This window comes from Alligator mississippiensis, chromosome 2 (genome assembly GCF_030867095.1).
Source record: "Alligator mississippiensis isolate rAllMis1 chromosome 2, rAllMis1, whole genome shotgun sequence".
Taxonomy (NCBI): Eukaryota; Metazoa; Chordata; order Crocodylia; family Alligatoridae; genus Alligator; species Alligator mississippiensis.
The window spans coordinates 162,768,777-162,789,558 of NC_081825.1; the positions used below are offsets into that span (position 1 = coordinate 162,768,777).

Here is a 20,782-nt window from a genome sequence, read left to right on the forward strand (position 1 = left end):
TCACAATTAGACTCTATCACAGTGAAATGCAGTGCAGTGATACCTGAGCTAGGTTGCCCAAACAAAGTTGGTTACAAGATGCAATATAGCCATGATTGGCTCACATGCTTACTGCTATAGAGGGGACCTATAACTATTTCTTTGCCTTGGAATAGGGATGTAGAGATGGAGGTCCAGTTAACAAATGAACTGAAGAGTTTAAGGTACAGAGCTCTTCATAAGAGTTCCTTCACTCTGAGAAGAGCCTAAGACAGAAAAGGTCCATTGATATTTGCCAGTGTTCCTCACCCATACCTCTGCATGAGGGTCGGACTTGATGATCTGGGGGCCGGACTCGATGATCTATTGAGGTCCCTTCTGACCCTAACATCTATGAATCTATGAGTTAAGTTAGGTTAAGTTATATTGTGCTTTACAGACACACCCTTGATGCTCTGTTTTTCAGTATGCATGGGCATGCACTAAACAGAGCTCACTCTGTCCCTGGTTTCTTCTTAGAAGGATTTTAAGGAATTTAGCCATGGCACAAATATTGATAGAGAACAGACCTCTGTAGAATATCAAATGAGAACATTTTTACATAGAACTAGCTTTTTTTCCAGGGTAATGGCTTTCTTGATAATGCTGCACTAATATACTTGGATTATACCACTAAAAAGTGTTCTATACTTGATTTTTTTTCCAGATTAACGCAACAGATGGTGATCAAGAAGAAGAGGCAGAGGAAGATGACACTTATGTGGTCATGCTCCGTTCAGATTTTCCACTTACCTCTTGTAAGTAATACTGTATGGAAGGTTTTCAGTTACATTGTACCACATTGTGCCTGTGGTACCTGGTAGATGGTGATACCTAGAAACTCTGAGACTGTCAACAAACAACAAGGAAGAGTTATAATGCTCTCATTCTCAGAATTGAGCCTTTAATTTCCAGGGAGTTTTTTAGTACACAGTTGTGTAACCAGGGGACACAGTTGTGTGCCTATGATGATGCAATGCAGTGATGCTCAACCTCTAGCCTACAGGCCAAATCCAGCTCGCTGAGCTGTGTCATCTCAGGCCTGGCCTGTGGGGCTTCCTACAGGTCCAGAAATTTGGCAGTGGGGAGCAGTGGCAATTAACACTGTCATAGATTTCATAGACATTAGGTCTGGGGCAGGAATTCAGCTGGGGTCAGATCACCTCAGCAAGATAACCATCCAGGTGTTTCTTAAAGGTGTCCAAAGTAAGTGCTTGCATCACATCTAGGGGGAGTCTATTTCAGACTCTGGAGACTCGGACAGTAAAGATGTTTTTCCTTATGTCCAGTCTAAAATGGTCTTCCAGCAATTTATTATCATTTGAACTTGTCTTTCCTTGGGATGCCCTAGTGAACAGATGTTCTCCTAGTTCCTGATGCACGCCCCTTATATGCTTATAGGCTATGAAATCTATGAAGGCATGCAGCATGTCCTCACCTTTGCAGCTAACCACCTCAACTGGCTATTGGGAATGATTACTGATTTACCAACAGCTCCCTTCTTCTCCACTTCTTTGAGGCTCTCTTCTGCAGCAAGTTTTATACCATATTTACCCAAAGACAGCTTCAAATTTAAGACAACCACCCAATAATTAGATTCTAGACAGATGTTTAAAGATGTGTTATAATTTTCCATGTATAGAATTTAGTTATTGGGGAGATCATCTTGAATTTTCCCCCCACTGCTGAAGCAGGGGAAGCAGATGTGGGGGGGGAGAGGAGGTGTGGGGGTGTCAAGGGAGTTAAGTGGCCTGACCACTTGGCCCCCCGCTGCCTACCCTGCTGGTACCTGCGCATCCTGGCTCCTGGTCTCCCAACTGCATTGCCTGCTCCCCACCCCCAGTACCTGCCCCAGTACTTGCCCCCCTAGTACCTGCCCCCATGCCTGCACCCCTGTGGCACCTGCCCCATGCCACATATCTCCTATACCAGGACCATGCCCCAGGGACAGCCATGGCACCCCCTCATGGCCACATGGCTCCTACCCTCCACTCTGGCTCCCTGGGGTACCCTCCCTTTTCCTTACTTGCCATGCCTGATGGAACTATTATAATGTTAAAGGAGGCTGCCCCAGGGTCCCAGTGAGGCCTTGTTCACATTGGCCAGCTGGCATCTTTTGTAGCTGTCTACAAAAGGAGGCTAGATAATCACCTAGCCAGGGTTGTTTGACCCCAGCATTCTTTCCTGCCCATGGCAGGGGGTCAGACTTGATGATCTACTTAGGTCCCTTCCAACCCTACCAACTATGAAACCATGAGTAAATGTGCTCTGTGACCAGGTCCAGAACAGGGCTGGAGCTGGAGCCATGGAAGATAAGTGGTGGCATAGAGGAAGGGAGCAGAGGCAAGTGCACAGGCAGAAGGAGGGGCAAGTGGCCTGTAGAGGCATGCGTGGGGAAGCTACAGCACTGGGGGGAGGGGGAACAGGGGGCAACCAGGAAGAGGGTATAACAGGGGCCAAGGCCCTTGTTACTTTATGAAGGAAAAGCAGATGGCTGCTGCACCAGAGGAGGGCAGGCTGCCATCAGCCCAAGGAGAAACCTTGGTATGGCTGGAGAGCCACGTGCCAGGAAGGGGTGGGACTTTGCAGCACATAAGCCCGGTCCCTGAGCCCATGCAGGCAATCTGCTCCTGCATGCTGCAGGACGGGGAGCTCCTGGAAGAGAAGGGCTGCTGGAGACCAACAGACAGACACCCTGAGCCTTTGGGGTCCCCAACGCCCAGGATGGGCTGCTCTCACTGTCTCAGCACTCAGCATCCCTGACCCCAAGCTAGGCTGCATGTCACAGAGTGCCCTACCGGGCACCCCTCCATGGTCCTCCAGTCTCAACCTCAAAACATAACATAAATGCAAACAAGCCACTTCACAAGAAAAAGTCTTTCCTACTTAGGGTTACTGTTGCCTACAAGCCATAACTCCCTTAAAGCCAGAGCCAACCCAAGCAGGTCAGCCTGTGCAGGGCTGCACCCCCACCCTGATTCCATGCACCCCAGATGCAAAGCCGGCAGCAGGGAGGAAGGGGAGTAGCAAGCGGCTGGACGCAAAGCCAGCAGCGATGGCACAGTTGCCACCGCCGCTCTGCCCAGCTCCATGGGGCCTAGAGCAGTCGCCCCAATTTGCCCCTCCCCTCCCCCCGCCAGGGACGGTCCTGCTTAAAACCCTCTCATCCCAGCTCCCCTGGGTGTCTATCTGTCGGTCTCCAGCAGCCCTTCTCTCCCAGGAGCTCTTCACCCTGCAGCATGCAGGAGCAGATTGCCTGCATGGGCTCAGGGACTGGGCTTATGTGCTCCAAAGCCCCACCCCTTCCTGGCACGTGGCTCTCCAGCCATGCAGGGGTTTCTACTTGGGCTGATGGCCAATTCTGGAGCTAGGGCTGGAGCTGCTGCTACTGCTGCTGTAAAGCTGAGTGGGCGCCAGTGAGACTGTGCCCCATGCTATGGGCCAGAACGGGACAGAGGTGGAGCTACGAAGGGTAAATGGCAGAGGGGAGAGACAGGCAGAGGTGACAGTGGTGGCAGCAGGTGGTGGAGGGGATGGGTGCAGGGGTCTGTGGCTTCAACTCCAGCCCCAGGTGAGGGCTGGAGTTGGAGTCACAGCAGCCACCTTCCCCCCTTTTGCCCCCCACTTGTACTTGATTCCAAAATGAGGAGCTTTTCCCCCTCATGTTAAATGGGGAAAACACCTCATCTTGGATTTGAGTAATTACAATAATTAGAAAGCACAGTGCCTACAGTTGTGATTGGCTCCTATTCTGCATTAGATGGTTCTCTTCAAGAGCCTATTACCGCAATGAACCTGGACAGGAAGCAGCCACAATTTGACTGCAAAGGATGGGAGACTGGCTACCACTGTTAATGTGTACTAGTGTAGAGGGGACCTATAACTGTGTTTTTCCCCTGGATGGGCATTTAAAGTTGAAAGTCCCATTAGCAAATGAACCGAAAGCCTTAAGGTACAGAACTCTTTGGAAGAGTTCACTCTGAGAACTGCCCCTCCCCTCATTCCCCTCCCCCTCTTCCCCACCAGGCCCAGGATCTTCTGGAAAAATATCAAGGTGGGCGTATTGAGAAAGAAATGTGAAAGAAAAGCTTTCCAAGAAGATCTAGACAAAACAACTCTTTTAAACAATATAAGCATCCACACCAAAATCATAGGTTAAAAGTATAAAATTCAGAGAGCTAGCAAGAGAAATTAGACACATGCAGATTAATTGCTCATCATTTTGGAAATTATGTCCTTCATAGTATTTATTATGTATTTGAGAATGGGCACAACTTAAAGGGACTTGGAAGAAACAAGTTATCTGCTTGTCCAGTTTTAGCAAAGTGTTTGCGTGCATACGTCATGCTGAAAATTTACCCTTACATTCCCCCACTATATGTTTGTTCTGTAGTCCAAAGGCCACTAAAAACAGAAAGCTCCATTTTTTTTAGCAATGCAAATTACCATCTTCCAGAGGCAAATATTTATTTCATTTTAAATAATTTTAAATAAGTGGTCACCTTATACTTTTTTAAAAATAAGTTATACAACTGCATGAGCTGTTCCTTTATTTTACTAACTTATGCTTTGTGTTGCATTGGAAACAAGGCTAGTGGATGCAACTCCTCTCCAACAATAACTCTAGAAAAGCTGAATATTATTGTTGGCATGAATATGTTGTGTACTGAGGTAGCAAGATATAATGAAAACGTCCACAGTTCATTTGGTAAATATTTGAAAAGCTGTGTGGTAAAGTTATGCAGTGAGAAGTTGTCAAATGTATAAGTTCATAAAAGTTTTATTAGTAGGGCTGTTACTTATATGTGATTCTTTGAAACAAAAAATGCTTCCAAATGGGAAATTTTAAATGAAATCGTCCATTTTTTAGCATTAACAGCTAGGAAGCACCCAGAAGATCAGCATGAAATTGGTCTGAAACATTGGGAAGAAGCTGATGAGAAGGCAGAAGACAGCGAGAGAGGTCAAGAAAACTTAAGAGAAGAGAAAGAGAAAGATCCCGAAGAAAACAAACTAGAGGAAGCAACATGCAAGTTTGATAACATCACTGACAATTTATATGCCAGCATACATGATGATGATGATGATGTTGTTGATGATGATAATGGTGAACATGAAGTGGGCAGAAGAGACTCCTTTCTCTTTGACAGGCCACCTCTACCTCCTCGAGAGCCTGCTGCTACTCAAATATATACTGATCTTCACTCCTTTATACCAGGTATAGTCCTGAGAGAAAGCATTTCTTATGTATGGTGAAGATAAGATGCTGCTGTAGAGATTTTATACAATTATTGTTAATGATAGTTGGCTGGTCAGTAAGGCCATATGCTTAAGTACTTTGAGTGGAGGCCTACCTCACCAGAAGCTGTGGCTAGATTTGTGGGGGTGGTAGAGCAAAGGTTTCTGCAATAGATTTCACATCAAGAGATTATACACTGATGAGGGAGATTTAGGATTATAGGGAAAGGCTGCAAACATAATACTGAGTTAAGTTTTTAGTTGAGTTGTATATAAATTGTTATTTTTTAAGACATCAAATATTACCGGGGCACAACTTACAATACCACCAGTAGAATTAATAGCATTTGTGTTATACTGGGGAAAGTAACATAATATTAAGTATAAGGTTTAGCCAATGCAGTGATAGAAATATAGCAATACGTTCTACTGCAGACTAGAACGTCACTTGTGGTAAATGGCTGACATCATAGCCTTAATAAGTTGCTGTACTTACCACACTGACTATTTCTATTTAAACCTGACTCATGGGACAAAAATCTAAGACTAAATTTCCTAGTTTGCCTTTCTTTTATATAAAGGCAAAAATGCCAGATGGCAATTCCCCCTGGCACGGGAGAAAGAAGAGGAAAGGGTTCATCTTTAAATGATAACCTTAGTGTCTGTAAAGGTTGAAGAACCTTTCCTCTTAAAGAACCACTTGTTCAGAGTATTCATATAAGCATAAAAGTAAGAGAGAAAGATTTGGCATGAAGGGTTTGTTGCTGGAAGTTTGGAGTTATGCTTAATTGTGCTTTGATCTTAGTCTAATGGAAAAAGAACACAAATATAAGTACAGGGGTGTAGGTTGTAGCCGTGTTGGTCTAAGGACATAGGCAGACAAGGTTCTGTGGGTGAATCTGATATCTTTTATTAGACCAATTTAAATAGTTGGAAAACAATTATTAAGCAAGCTTTCAGGTTCAAAAACCCTTCGTCAGGCTAAGGAAGCTTCAGCAGTTGGTGTGTGCTCTTCCTGGATGGAATGAAAAGTAAAGAAGCCAGAGGCTGGGCTAGTATGCATACGAGACAGGTAGTCAGTGAAAATGTAGATTGAGGAGTCAATGGGTGAGAGAGAGGCTGGGGGAAGGGGGTGGGGAGAGAAGGGGGATGAATAGTGGAGAGATACCTGGGGAGTCAGATGTCAGGCAGGTTATAATGTGTCATAAATCCAATGTCTATATTTAGTCCAGGATTCTTAGTGTCCAGGAGGCTGATGAAGTGGAGTTCATAGGCTCGTCTCTGGGAAGTGTTTTGTAATTTTCCTTTGAGGATCAGGACTGAGAGATTGGAGAGAGAGTGGTTTTCTTGTGAGAAATGTGCCCCCACAGGTAATTGGGTATTCCTGTCTTTGATACATTTCCGGTGTGCGTTCATTCTGGTGCGCAGTTGTTGTTTGGTCTCTCCTACATATTTTCCATCAAGGCATTTGGTGCACTGGATGAGATATATTACATTACTGGAGGTGCAGCTGTAAGATCTGGGAATACTGATGGCTCTGTTGTGGGGTGTAGTATGTCAGTGCTTGTTTGAAGGCTAGGATGGGTGGCTCTGGGAAGATCTTTTTAAGAATAGGGTCTCTTTCTAGTATGGGTTGCAATTGTCATCCTAGCCTTCAAACAAGCACCGAAACTCACTAACCTCATCACCAGAAGCAAACTTCCTCAAGCCCAGAACACACCAAATGGATCCAGACCGTGCCATGACAAGAAATGCAAAACCTGCCAACACATCTCCACCACCCCCACAATTACTACACCCCACAACAGAGCCATCAGCATTCCTGGATCTTACAGCTGCACCTCCAGAAATGTAATACATCTCATCCAGTGCACCAAATGCCCTGATGGAAAATACGTAGGAGAGACCAAACAACAACTGCGCACCAGAATGAACGCACACCAGAAATCTATCAAAGACAAGAATACCCAATACCTGTGGGGGCACATTTCTCACAAGAAAACCACTCTGTCTCCAATCTCTCAGTCCTGATCCTCAAAGGAAAATTACAAAACACTTCCCAGAGACAAGCCTATGAACTCCACTTCATCAACCTCCTGGACACTAAAAATCCTGGACTAAATATAGACATTGGATTTATGACACATTATAACCTGCCTGACATCTGACTCCCCAGGTATCTCTCCACTATTCATCCCCCTTCTCTCCCCACCCCCTCCCCCCAAGCCTGTCTCTCACCCATTGACTCCTCAATCTACATTTTCACTGACTGCCTGCCTTGTATGCATACGAGCCCAGCCTCTGGCTTCTTTACTTTTCATTCCATCCAGGAAGAGCACACAACAACTGCAGAAACTTCCTTAGCCTAAGAAGGGTTTTTGAACCCAAAAGCTTGCTTAATAATTTTTTTCCAACTATTTAAATTGGTCTAATAAAAGATATCAGATTCACCCAAAGAACCTTGTCTACAATATAAGTAGGCAGCTAAGTTCATATAAATCTACAGAATCCAAATGGTTGAGACTACAAGGATAATGTAGAGTTCTTCTAAGTTTATTTCTATATGAATACTTAATTTAAAACATTCGGTGTTCTCATGAAGTAATAACTTTAATTTCAGCATTTCAGCGGTGGAGGGGAGGTGGAGGAAAGAAAATATCAGGATCTTTCTCTAAACTGGGATGATGTCTTCTTTTTTAAATTGTAATGATTCATTCCTACATATTTTTAGTCAGCTATTTACTGTAGGTATTGCTCTGGAATAGCTAAGAGACATACTGGAGCCTAGTTGTTTTCTAGAGACAGTTTCTTTTGACAGGGACATGAGTGCCCCCTGTAGGAGTTCTGAGAATAAAAAGCCCATCAAGAGAAATGTTTCACTTCTCTTTCACTTTAATTATGTGAAAGTAGAATACTTTTCTCATTGTATACAAAACATGACAGACTTTTTTTATGAATTACATTTTATTTTTCTAAATATATTTTTCCAGATAAGCCAGAGATCACAGCACATATATCTAGTACAAGGGCATAGTAAAACTACCAAGACTTCCTCATGTTATCCCCTGGAGAAAATAAATAAAACAGTTTATTCCAAACAGCAACAGGAGGGTTTAACGCAGTAATAATTACATTATTACCAGATATGAACATATGCTTATGGAGAGAATCATAGCAATATAAAGGGAATATCCATTCACAACAGAAAGCTTCAAGATAAGCATCAGTTGCTTGAGAGTAGGCAACCAGCACAACAGCACTAGGCAAACATTTGTCCTGTTGCTAAGTACAGTTATGCCATCTACCCAATTAAAAAGAAGACCCAGTAGCTTAAAAAATGAGAAGTCCACCTGCTGCTTTTTCCATATCACTCTCTTCAGCTGGACCTTCTTTTGACAATCTGCTGGGGGGTGAGTATTGTTTTTAAGGCCCCTGCTATGTGTTACGTGGATTACCCAATTAACTGGTTAATCACAAAATAAATTTAGCCAAGCCACACATGCAAAGTAATACCAGCCACAAATGCAAAGTAATTATCACTCCATAAGAATGACTGTCCAGCTATAAATAGAGCCAACCAGCTACAAAATTAACACTTGAAAATGTGTAACAATGCTATAGGTCAGGGTTGGGCCAAAATACGGCCTGCAGGGCCATTCCATCCAAACCGCGGGGCCCCTAAAAATTTAGAACATTAATATTTATCTGCCCCTGACTGCCTGTCAAAGATGGCAGGAGCCAAGGGCAACAGGAACCAGGAGAGCCAGTGGCAGAACTAAACAGCCACAGCAGCAAGTGTGGCCCAGCCCAGACCCGCCTCCCCAGCCCAAGCCCCAGCCAGAAGCCGCTGCTTAGCAGGGACTTCTCGAGGCTTCTGGCCTGGGACTACTCTGGCCTCCCCATGCCAAGGGAAATACAGATAAGGAGGAGAGGGGGGAGAGAGGCAGGGGAGGACCATGGGCAATTGCCCCAGTCCTCAGGGCCAACCAGGCTGGCTCCTGCGGTCCTGGTACTGCAGCCAGGAACCACATGGTACTGGCAGGCAGGCAGGTGGTGTGGACAGAGCAGGGAAATGGCTGTGGCAGGAGGGGGGAAGAGGCAGCAAGCGGGCACGCAGAGCACAGCAACAGCTAGGTGGGAGCGTGGCACCCACACCAGTGCCCCGGGGCCAGCACTGGTGAGGCCCAAAGTGGGGCGGCAGGAGCGCGGGGCCTGGGCTGGCAGGGGCTCTATGGAGCCGAGCTGGCTCCCTCCTCTCCTTTCTTAAGCAGTACAGCCCAATTCCATAGAGCCCCTGGCAGCCCAGACCCTGCGCTCCCTGCCGGAGCTGGCCCTAGGGCACCTGCATGGGCCCCTCACTTCTGTCCAGCTGTTGCTGCACTCCACGTGCCTACTCACTGTCCTTTCCCCCCACCTGTCACAGGCATTTCTCCACTTATCCTCGCCCCCCGCACACCCTACTGCAGTGTCATGTGGTACCCAGCTGCAGCACTGGGACAGCAGGAGCAGCTGGGACATGGTGCTGGAGTGGTGGGGGGAGAGGGGGAAGTGGCAGGAAAAGGGAAGCAGTGGTAGATAGGGGGCAAGTGGCAGTGAGCAGCAGTATGGGACTTGTGCTAGTGCGCCAGGGCCAGGAGTGGCAGGAGCGCAGAAGCTAGGCTTGCAAAACACTGGTGGGGGCTCTGCCTGCTGCCGTGGTGGGGGCAGGCTGTGGGCAAACCCTCCCCCTCCACACAAGCCACAACCCTCCCCAGCCATCCTCCCGCCACACCCTCACATCTCCCCACAAACCCCATACCCACCCACAGCCCCACCTATCCACCCCCCCATAAATCCCACACACATATACACCCTCCACATACCCACAAACCTATCCCACACTCCCACCCACACCCTCCCACAATATATAAGAGTAAACCTTCATTTTAAACTATCATACTATCACCTCTATGCACACTACACTACACAAACACATGTAAATCAGGACAAAAATATTTTTGAAATGAAATGAATGAATGTTGTACTACATGTTTTATTTTTAGAATATAATTTGGCATTTTGCTAGTTCAGAGATGGCAAAACTCCTTGCTGAAAGGAGTAATTTGGAGGGCAAGGGGAGGCACCTCTGGTGGCAAAGGTCAGGGGTTAGGGGGTGGGACTTCCAGTCCCAAGAGGCGAGCAGGGGGTGGGACACCTCCCAAGGGGTACGGCCCTTGATGGTTTGCCAAAACTTGGTAAGCAGCCCTCCACACGAAATAATTGCCCACCTCTGCTATAGCTGGTTTCTTTCAGCTTTAATTTGAATAAGTGGCAGGGCCCTAACACTGGTATCTTGGACATTATTAATTTCCCCAACCGATTTTTAAATAGATTAGGAAAGTTAAAAGTGAATTCAGTTATGACTAGCCAGAAAACATGCTACATGGATTAAGGTGGGGAAAGTAGACTTGTTTTGTATGTGTAGGTATGTGGTGGTTGTTTTATGTCATGTATGGGGAGTTGTTAACCACTCAGAGCAGGAATTGCACATAGAAACCTCCATAACTACCTCTCTCGTGGTTTAGTTACTATAACACCAGATTATATTGGATATACCATCAAAAACAGATCATTTGTGCAAACCACAGGGAAAAGAAATGCCGTTAAAAAAACACACATGCACAACTATGCGCTTTGGTGCCAAATTTAAACATCTAATATGCTTTCAAAAGTGCTGTAAGCCAAATGGTTATCCTTTTTTTAAGAATAAGAAAGCTTTAATGGGAGCTATGGCAGACAATTTTGGGGGAGGGGGAGTTATGAGTACGATATATCAACCTAAGTATCAGCAACATCTCATAAAATCTTAGAGAAAATTATGAAGAAGTAATGAAATTGCAAGTATCACCTTAGAATCTACCTATACTGAACTGGATGATAGTTTTGGGTTCCTAATATGTTCTGAGACTCAAACCACTTTTATTTTGGTGCCTAAGCATGAATTTAAGTGCCCAAATTTAGATATGGGAATTTTGGGCTCTGGAGATTTGGAAGCCTGAAAACTTCTCTATTGCAGTCAGGAAATTGGTGGAAGACAGAAAGGAAAGGGAACACACCAGTGGACGCCTAGAAGCATACCATGGAGAAGAACAAGATATAGCTGAGGAAGCACAGGGGGAAGAGGATGAGGAGGATCCATACACTTTCGCCACATTGGAGGATGGTGTGTACGACATGATACTGGCTGCTTCTGATGAGGAGAGAAGAAAGGAACGCAGATCATTTATCATGAACAGGCCACCAGCACCTGCCCCGCGTCCCTTGTTTTCCCCAATCAAAGAAGAGAACACTCCATACATAGTACAAGGTAGATATTTGAGTAATGGTATTTACTATTAAGTATTAGGAGCTCAAGTTATATGTGTCTGTATATGATCAGAATTTGTTTCCTTAAAGATTATTTTAAACTAAAATGCATTCGTTGGCTTAGTGAACTTGAGCCAGCCTATTCTCACATTGAACAGTATCCATAGCTGTTGCAAATTATCTCAGTGTAATCAAAAGCATTTAAATTATCAACATGGTGTGATGGAAAATGAATTATTGGGCCAGTTCCTCAATTATCTTAAATTAGTAGAGCTATATAAGCTGGGGGATCTGATCCATCATGCTTTATGTGTCTTGTGGTTTAGCAAAGAAAGAAATATATTGTCTAAGTAAATAATATGGAAAATACTGCTGGGGTTGAGGTCTTTCCTTTTCCCTGCCCCATCTCCAAAGCTTTCTTTAATGCAACTGAACTATTATATCAAATCCCATCATTTTTAAATTTGTTACACAGGTTTTAAAAAATTGTATACTGCATAAGATTTAAGTTTAGCAATTGCTATATTTTGTAAGTTTATATTCATTGAGAATTAAGGGCTGTGTCCAGACGGTTCTTTGGCACCACACACCACACATACAGACGTTCCCCGCACTGCTATCTTGCAGTGTGGGGGGAGGGAAGGGGGCAGGCTTGATTCCTGGAGATCCCAGGGTCAAAAAATCCCACGCCAAAAAAAAGTGGGATAGCACATATGGCAGCAATGCGCGCTGCCCAAAACAGGAGCCCAGCTGGCCGGAGCCACACTTCAACTGCCAACCAGGCTTCTTGTGGTGGCTGCAGCCCTGGGAGGTCCCCAGGATACCAGGTAAGACTGCTGGTTGCTGGCCCCAGCCTCCCCTACTCCACCCAGGGTAACCTGCCACACACCAGAAAGTGTATGGCATGGGTGTTCCCCAGGGACAAGTAGCAGTGGCACTTGGTGTTCCCCAGGGACAAGTAGCAGTGGCTGGGAGCAGCCACCCCTGCTCCCAGCACTGCTGTAACTGCATCCTGCACTCCCCTGCCCCACCTGGACAAGTGGCAGCAAAGCAGAGCCCCTGCTCCCAGTGCCTTGCACCGCTCATCCAGAGTCTGGCCCAGCCTGCCCTGTGCAGATCCAGGGGCACACTCCTGCTCCCATGCCCTCCCGGATTGGCGACGCGTGGGAGCATGCAGTGTTGGGAGTCTCCCTACCCAAGTCCCAGGCCCCCCTGCCCCAGCTGGGCAGCTTGTCCCAGCCCCAATCCCTCCCTCACTGTGGGGGCGTTGATCTCCCCATCACACTCCCCTTCCCTCCACCCTCCGCCCACCACAACAGACTTACCAGCTGGAGGCAGCTGTGTCCAGCATGGTAAGGATTGCTGCCTGTTTAGTCTATGGCCAAATCTCTAAATTGGCACCGAATCTTCAGATCCAATTTGGCCTAATTGGATCAGGACAGAGATTCAAATCACCAAATCGAATCATTGCCCCTCTTAATTGGCCGAATCCAAATCCAAATTGAATACTTGCTGCTTCACACAGTCCTGGTGTATATTTAATTCTAATGATTTCAGGACTAATAAAGCAACAACTTTTGATTATTTTTCCTAGTTTGTTGCATTTTTATATATAATACATGATATAGTAAATTAATGCACATTCCAATAAACATATATCTGGGGGTTTTTTCAATCTTAAACTGAATAATATAACTGTAGGCCCCTAGCATATTATTAATGCTTCCATTTTCTTTTTAACTGAAGAAAATTGAAGCATTAATCTTTTCAACTGAAGAAAAATATATATTGGGTTGTGTGTGATGATGTACCATACCACCTGCACTCTTCTTTTCAAAATCCTAGATCGGCCCATGCTGAAGTACTGGAAGTACTCCTACTCACTGGGATCCCATTCTTGTTACCAATTTTGCATATCTGTGGGCTTCTTTTATGAGGGAGACCACACAAGAAAAACAAGGGAACCATCTTTATTAACAACTAACTTCCTAATAATATTTGGGTAAATCAGAACAACAGGAGAAACATGCAAATTGGGCAATGCCCTCTATTGATAGAGTGGAAAAAATGCATGCTGACACTCAATACACAACATAGGATGCTCAACTTTTCCTTAAAAAATTCTTCCCCTTTAAAAAGGAGGGAAGCCAGAAATATTCATATAGCTTTAGGACAATAAGTAAGGGAGAAATCTAGCCAGGTCTCCCATACCATAACATTCTTTGTCCTTCAGAACTTACATTTCTATGTCACCAAAAAAACCTTGTATGGCCAGCATTTCCCAATTTTATACATGATATAATGAATGGGAGAGGAAGATCAGAAGCTTGGAGCGTTATGGTAATCTATTCACTCAGTTCCCACATTTGTCATATGACAACATGACCTGTTACGTACAACAGCTTATGCCTGTTTAAACCACTTAATCTCTAAGGTGCAGCACAGCCCTCTTTGCCTTCTGCCTGACTTCAGACTAACGTGGTTCAGTTCACATATTTGTGTGTGATGGGGATGCTCCTTTTTTTTCTTGTGTATTAAAAATTAACTGGACTGTAAGAAAAGGTGGGCACTATTACCTCACTTCTTGTGGGGATTCACCTTTAATTTATCTCAGGTCAAAGTAACACCTGGCAGAATGAGAGACCACAGGAAAATTTCAGAAGCTGCTTTGCAGTAAAAACCATCAAGACCTCTGAGCAGCTGAAACAAGCAGGAGAGTGCGCAATAGGACTAGCAAGTTTTCTATAGGTCTCCACAAGCGCTCCACAGACCAGATTGAGAGCTGCTAATTTAGAGAATATGAATGAGGGACCCTATGATGCCATTTACACAGTCAGGGTTTTTAGGGTAGGACCACATTTTCAAGACTGGCAGCCAGATGTTCAGTTGCTGTAAATTGTTATCTTGTATATCAACTTGCCTTGAGCTGCAGCAGTTTACACAAGTTGAGCATTCGGGCCAGAGTTTCCTAGAAGATGAAAGCAAGGAGATCTGTAATTTAATGGGTCTTTTTATAATCCTCAACATTTAAAAAAAAGTTTTATGTGTTCTAAATAAGTTTTACTAATTTAATTTAATTTTTTTACCAGACAACCAAACATGCAAAATATTATATTGGGCACTCCATTAAGCATACTACATCTTTAATGAATGGTTGAGTGAACCCATGATTATTGTTTAATTTAAGATATTGTAAGTACTCTGCTTTATAGGAAGTGTTTGTCCAAAGATGAAGCTGCCAACTCACAGCAAATAGCTCTGTGTCCAGATCATGTGTGTTCTCTGTGTGCTCCCTTTCCATTCCTTAGGTTCTTAATATTCTTGTCCAGGTTGTTTCAGTGTTTCCTATTATGTGTTGCCAAAACAGCTGTTAAATAAATGTATGTAAGTGTTTTGTTTTTATTTTACAGTGAAATTTTAATGCTCACTTATAGGTGCCAAATTGACTGCCCTAGAGATCACAGTCCTCAGAACAGGTGCAAGTTTCCCCACTGTGCCAACCACATATGTCAAGTCTGACCTTTTGAGGTCTTTTCAAGGGAGGTCTGGGAAATATTAGTATCCCCACTCAAGCAGCCTTTTACTTCCTTGTTGAAACAACCAGCCAGGGTGGCAGCACAGTTGTCAGTGTTTTTTCGTGATATGGACACCTGTCTGCCAGGAACAGGAACTAAACAAATTTGAACCCTCCAAGGGCAAAGCCTTTTGCTACTGATTCATCTAAATGACATGTTTTAGTCTGCATTAACAATCCCTCAGACTTTGAACTTCCCCTGTGTATACATGAAATATTTTACCATCAAAAAGCGGCTGTCCCTGGGACACATTTCAAGGTAGAGTGAGCACTGGAAAAAAACATTCCAAAAGAAGAAGTATAAGCTGCATTCTAACGTCTCATAAAAACTGCATGAGTTTGCAGCAAAAGCAGCAGCCAGTGGGTGGGTTTGGGGGTTGGGGGGGGCAGGAACAGTCTATATAAGGAATAGGCAATGTTTACCAGAATGCAGTAAAAATTCCTCATTTTCAGTGCCTTAGAGACTTAACAAGCAGATTTCCTGTAACTATAGCAATTAGCTCCAGAGTGACGGATCTCTATTATGCTAAGTATTGTGTATTGTTTAATGCTCTAGTGGATTTACTGGTTACAGTGAAGATATTTTTTTCCAGCTTGTTAACAGGTACACTAGCTTTATTGGCTAGATTGATAAAGTAAGCTCTGCAAACTTTTGTGGATTAACAAATCTACTTCATAAGGGGCAATGGAAGAAAGTATTTTAGGATACCAGGGCTGTCCAACTTCTCAGTGGTGGGGGCCACATCCCCCTCCCAGGACGCATGCTACATGTGCCTCTTCCCTTCTTCACCATTGTGCTGATACCGCCATGCCATACCACACATGCCCACCCCCGCTGGGCCATATGGATGCTCTGCCACTGTACTGTGCCAGCACCCTGGGTTCCCCAACCCCTCCAGCTGCTGGATGCCTTGGCACCTGGGCTGTGCCATCCTGCCCCACTCCAATGGGTTGGGGCAGGCAGCGGAAACTGGAAGAGGAAGTGGGATCCCAGAGACCCAAGCAGCAAAGTGATGGTATGGAGCAACACCCAGACTAGAAGGCTGGGGGCTGCAAATTAACTCCTTGGGGTTCATGTGCAGCTCATGGGCTGCCAGATGGATAGCCGTGCACTATGTTGTGGCTGAAAACTGAGGAATCTAAACAGATAGTTTAGCTGAGACACAACACACTATAGTTTCTCCATTCCTCTGGAAAATAAGTAAGATGAAGCGGCCAATGGTGTTCATCAGGGGTTGCTCCAAAATCCAAAAATGTTAAGACTGCTGTGAAAAAGATGAGCCCTGGATCATATTCCTGAATAGCTCATAATGTAGACCAGAACATCAGACAGATATCTTGTTGGTAGAGATCAGTGAAATATCCATCTCACAAATTTTGTTTCCCCACTGATCCATCTGCAAGGGCTGCATGAATGCAACTGTCCCCCATGCAGAAATAGACATGCACAAGCAAGAGTATCGGGGATATTTTTATTTGCAAAAAGAATGGCAGGTAATTTGAAACTGCTTGGGAACTGCCTGCACTTCCCATTTTTCTCACTTACTTCTTCCGAATTTTGGAAAACCCAGTGAAGTCATTGGAAATGCTCCCACTTGTTTTCAACAGGCTTTAGTTCAAGCCCATACTAAATTTATTTTGCCATCACCATGGTTTCTTTTGGAATGCTGCACACACTTTCTGTGGCACAAAGAGATGAGCATTCAGTGAACATCAGATTATACAACCCCTTCCTCTTGCAGATGGATCAAAAATAGAACAAATTCTTATTTGTGAGATAAATCTGTTAGTGATCTCCACTGACAATATAAACCTAGTGGAACCAACTATAGTAAGGTATGTTGCTAAAGGATTTACAATATATCTTTTTGAAAAGACCATATGTAACTTCCACATGCACAAGAAATAAGATTTGGGTACACTGTGTTTATTGCAAGATTAGTTTTTCAGTCAGTAGAAAAGCAACCATAGACATAAATAGAAGAAACAATCAAAGCAAATTCATTCAATGTCACTTTTCTCTGCACAAGAAAAAATGGGACTACAGAAATGTGTATATCAAATTTTTAGATATAATTTTTCCATTTCCATAATGAACCAAAGCAAGATCTCTAAAAAAGGGATAGTTTAAGCTTCTATGGAATATTTAACTATTAGCAAAAGCTTCAGGGCCAAAGCTTTTTGGGAGCATATCTACCCAGACTACAATAGGGTTATCTAGTTTCCAAGTGGCTGAGGGCCAAATGCCACATGGGCCACACCAGTGGGGCCTGCATGCCCTCAACCTGCACCAGTGTGGGCCATGCACTGTACCAAAGCCTCCCCAGCTGCATCATCTACCTCTATCCCCCCTGGCTGCACCATGCACTGGTGCCCCACCAGCACTGAAGTGTATGCCCACATTTCCCCCCACCCCCACCACTGTACCACATGTCCTCCACCCATTGCACTGTGGATGCCCCCTCACACTGCATCACATGCTCTAGGTCACAGGAAGCCAGCAAAAGGCAGAAGAGAGGAGGGAATGCTGGAGACTGCTATTGCAGCCTGGAGCAATGAGAGAGTGACTTCTGGGCAGGAGCCAGGGGCTACACCTTTCATATGTCTATGAAATCTATGAAATCTATGAAGCCCTTGTAGGCCACATGTAGCCCTGCTCTACACCATTCTTGAACTTACCTCCAAAATGCAGGCCCACCCAACAGCTCTGCACATAACCAGAAATATGGTAGTGAGCACATTGTGAAGGGCTCTTGCCACTGCCACTCTTGAGATCTTCAGAGACAGATCTTAATAACAGTGGTTGTGGGTCCCCATAGAGAAAGCTTACCACTTCAGTTCCTAGTTTGGTGTACCCATAGTGGGAGCAGTTGGGCAGGACTTAACATTTGGCCACAGCCTCAAAAGGCAGCATATACCATTGTCTACCAAATGCACATGTGGCATGAATGTCATATTCTATTGATAGATTAATCCGCCCATTTTGCCCAGTATTCTCTTACTGCTGAAAAAATCTCATATGGTTTTACTATATGAGTTCCTGATATTACCAGTACTTTATTTATCTTGCCTCATTTAGGGGGAATGGACTAGATAGCTTCTGCAGATCCCTTCAAGCCCAACTTTTCCATGATTCTATAACGTTTGTCAGTTGATAGCTGACAGATTTAGAATATGTTAGCAAATAGGGAAGAGAATTGCTGGCATATCTATATTTATCTCAGGATTAATGTTTTCACATTGTCAATTATTTATTTCTTACTTTGATCAGAGAAAAACTAAGGGTGCTCTTGGCTAATTAATTGCATGGTAAAAAGAAAGAAAGGCTGACAACAATCTCTGTAAACTGTGAGGAACAATTATGACATTGTGTCTGAATTTTTCAGCAAGTGCTCATTGGCCCTTTGCAAACATTGCTGGCATATAAAATTCCTACCAGATGATATTGGCAAGTATTTTGAGGCAGTTTAATTTCCTGATAATCTGTTAACTGAGAGGTGATTGATGGTTCTTAGATCAGTATTTATAATCTGTTCAATTTTTTTAAATCCATTTTTGTGGCATATTCATATTGGCCTACATTGTCACTAAGCAGAATGCATGTCAGCAATAATTTACATTCTCCGCACCAATTCAGCTATGTTTGCTGATTTTCTTGAGGGAGTGGAACTAAACCTGTGCCCTGCCTCTCCTTACCCACCTGCATTAAACTACAGAGAATTGTGTCTTACTGAAACTAGACTGTTTCCATCACCTAAGCTAGCTCACATACCATTTGGATTACACCGCACTGCACAGTGTAGACATATCCTTATTTCTGTGCATTTGGAACAAAGGGCTGGGTATCCCATGCAAAATTATAATAGGAACTGTGAATAACCCTGGTTTTTGTCCATGGGGCTGTCACCCAGGTTGAAATCTAACTCACATGATTCCACTTACCTAGTTGATCTCACTTTTTTAATCCCAGGGACATTTTTTTAAATGTCATTTTAAAATTTTATTTTTCATATCGCTCATGAATAATCTTTAAAAAAAACACTTTTTCTTTGGTTAGTGATCTACTTCTGATTTCCACCCTTGGTGTATTTCTGAGGTGATAATCCAAACATTAAAAAGAAATGAAATACACAAGAGAAAACCACAGATATGTCTAACAAGATGCTAATTGAAATCCAATCATGGCTTTTGACCCTAAACATCCTTAACCTCATTCTTTCATACTCTCTTCTCAGACCCCCTGGTTATTGCAGTTCCTTGCTGTGTTACCTTGTAGTAAAGATTCTAATCTCACCAAGATAAGGGATCTGTCAGTTTTATTTATCTGATTATTATGCACACCTAAGGTAAAATTATGATGGTGGGTGAAGCTAGAAATAACTTCCTACATAAGCCTCTATTCACTACAAGCCTGGCTTGCAGTCCACTACTACTATTTCATTCAACTGACCATAGACAACCAGTGTAATTAATTATGTCATGTTTTCATGACAGAAGAAAATATCCAGTAAGGTGAAATAGTTTATCCTAACTCATAACTTTTTTAAGATGTGACTACCAATATCACATTTAAGAGGATAAGGTTTTTTTCCCCGATCATTGGGTGAAAAAAGCCCCTTTTTTACATTCATATACAAAGAAACCTCAGTAAATACAGTGTCTATCATTAAACTGCTGCCAAAAGCAGCATGTGCTCAGGAATGGAAAACAACTACGAAGTTGGTAAAACACAGCCAACACTGAGCATGACTATAAAACACATGGCCCATATTGGGCAAACATGCTGATGGTAACCTTTTTTTTATTTATAGTTTTTATTCAAAACATTCTTACAAAGCTTCACATATTGAGCACCTTCGTTTTACCAAGACTTTGTGTTGCTAAAAAAACTACACACCAAAAACATGCAACTACATATATTAAACCCAGAAACAACACACATCAGCTTCCCACAAAAAACCCTTACAAATTTATTTTTGTCTATACAGAACTCCCTGAAAAACTCTTACCTCAGTAACCACCTGAAACTCTCCATCCCTCCCGTCAGTCCTCTTTGTTGGTTCAGCGAAACAAGTGTGCCCAGTCCTTTTTCCTTGATTTCTCCTCCTCTTCTCTTGTCCCAATTGATACAGTATTGCAATTCATGCAGCCCCAGCTTCAGGCACTCTCTTTCAGTGAAAGCCAACCCCTTAGAAGCCCAGAGGTTTCTTACTTTTCATATACTGGTTTTAATACTTGCTAACAGTGCTATTAATATTAGATGAAGACTGAAGTGCAGCTCCTGTGCCTACCCCATGGTGCTTCACAGAAAGCGCCATGAGTTAGACTAATCTTCCCAACCCAGCAGATGTTAGCTGTTGGATCAGGAGGATGGCAGATCGAGCTCCAATATGGAGCCCATCCAGGGAAAGAGGCTGGGTCTCTGCGGCCTCTTCCCCTAGTTCTGCCCCCTCTCTCACAGCTCCTGTGCTGACTCAGGATGGGAGGAAGAGAAGGCAGGGGAGGGAGGTCCATTCTAAGTTTCCCCATCTGCGCTGGAGTGGTGGGTGGATTGGAGCCCCACCCCCCACCTCAGAGGGGCTCCAATCCACCTACCCTACCCTCCAG

The 20,782-nt window shown here is 44.0% G+C and overlaps 1 protein-coding gene across 4 annotated transcripts in view; it reads left to right on the top strand.

The window, feature by feature from the left end:
- The window catches only part of BANK1 (B cell scaffold protein with ankyrin repeats 1), a 372,972-nt gene that overhangs the window by 317,655 nt on the left and 34,535 nt on the right, over nt 1-20,782 (top strand). For all 4 annotated transcript variants that reach the window (XR_009459945.1, XM_019488054.2, XM_059722345.1 and 1 more), the window contains 3 exons: nt 686-776; nt 4,889-5,236; nt 11,312-11,602. Coding sequence is in view for 3 of the 4 variants with exons in the window: in XM_019488054.2 (XP_019343599.1) it covers nt 686-776; nt 4,889-5,236; nt 11,312-11,602 (730 nt within the window). In the remaining variant the exon portion in view is untranslated. The remainder of the gene's footprint in view (nt 1-685; nt 777-4,888; nt 5,237-11,311; nt 11,603-20,782) is intronic.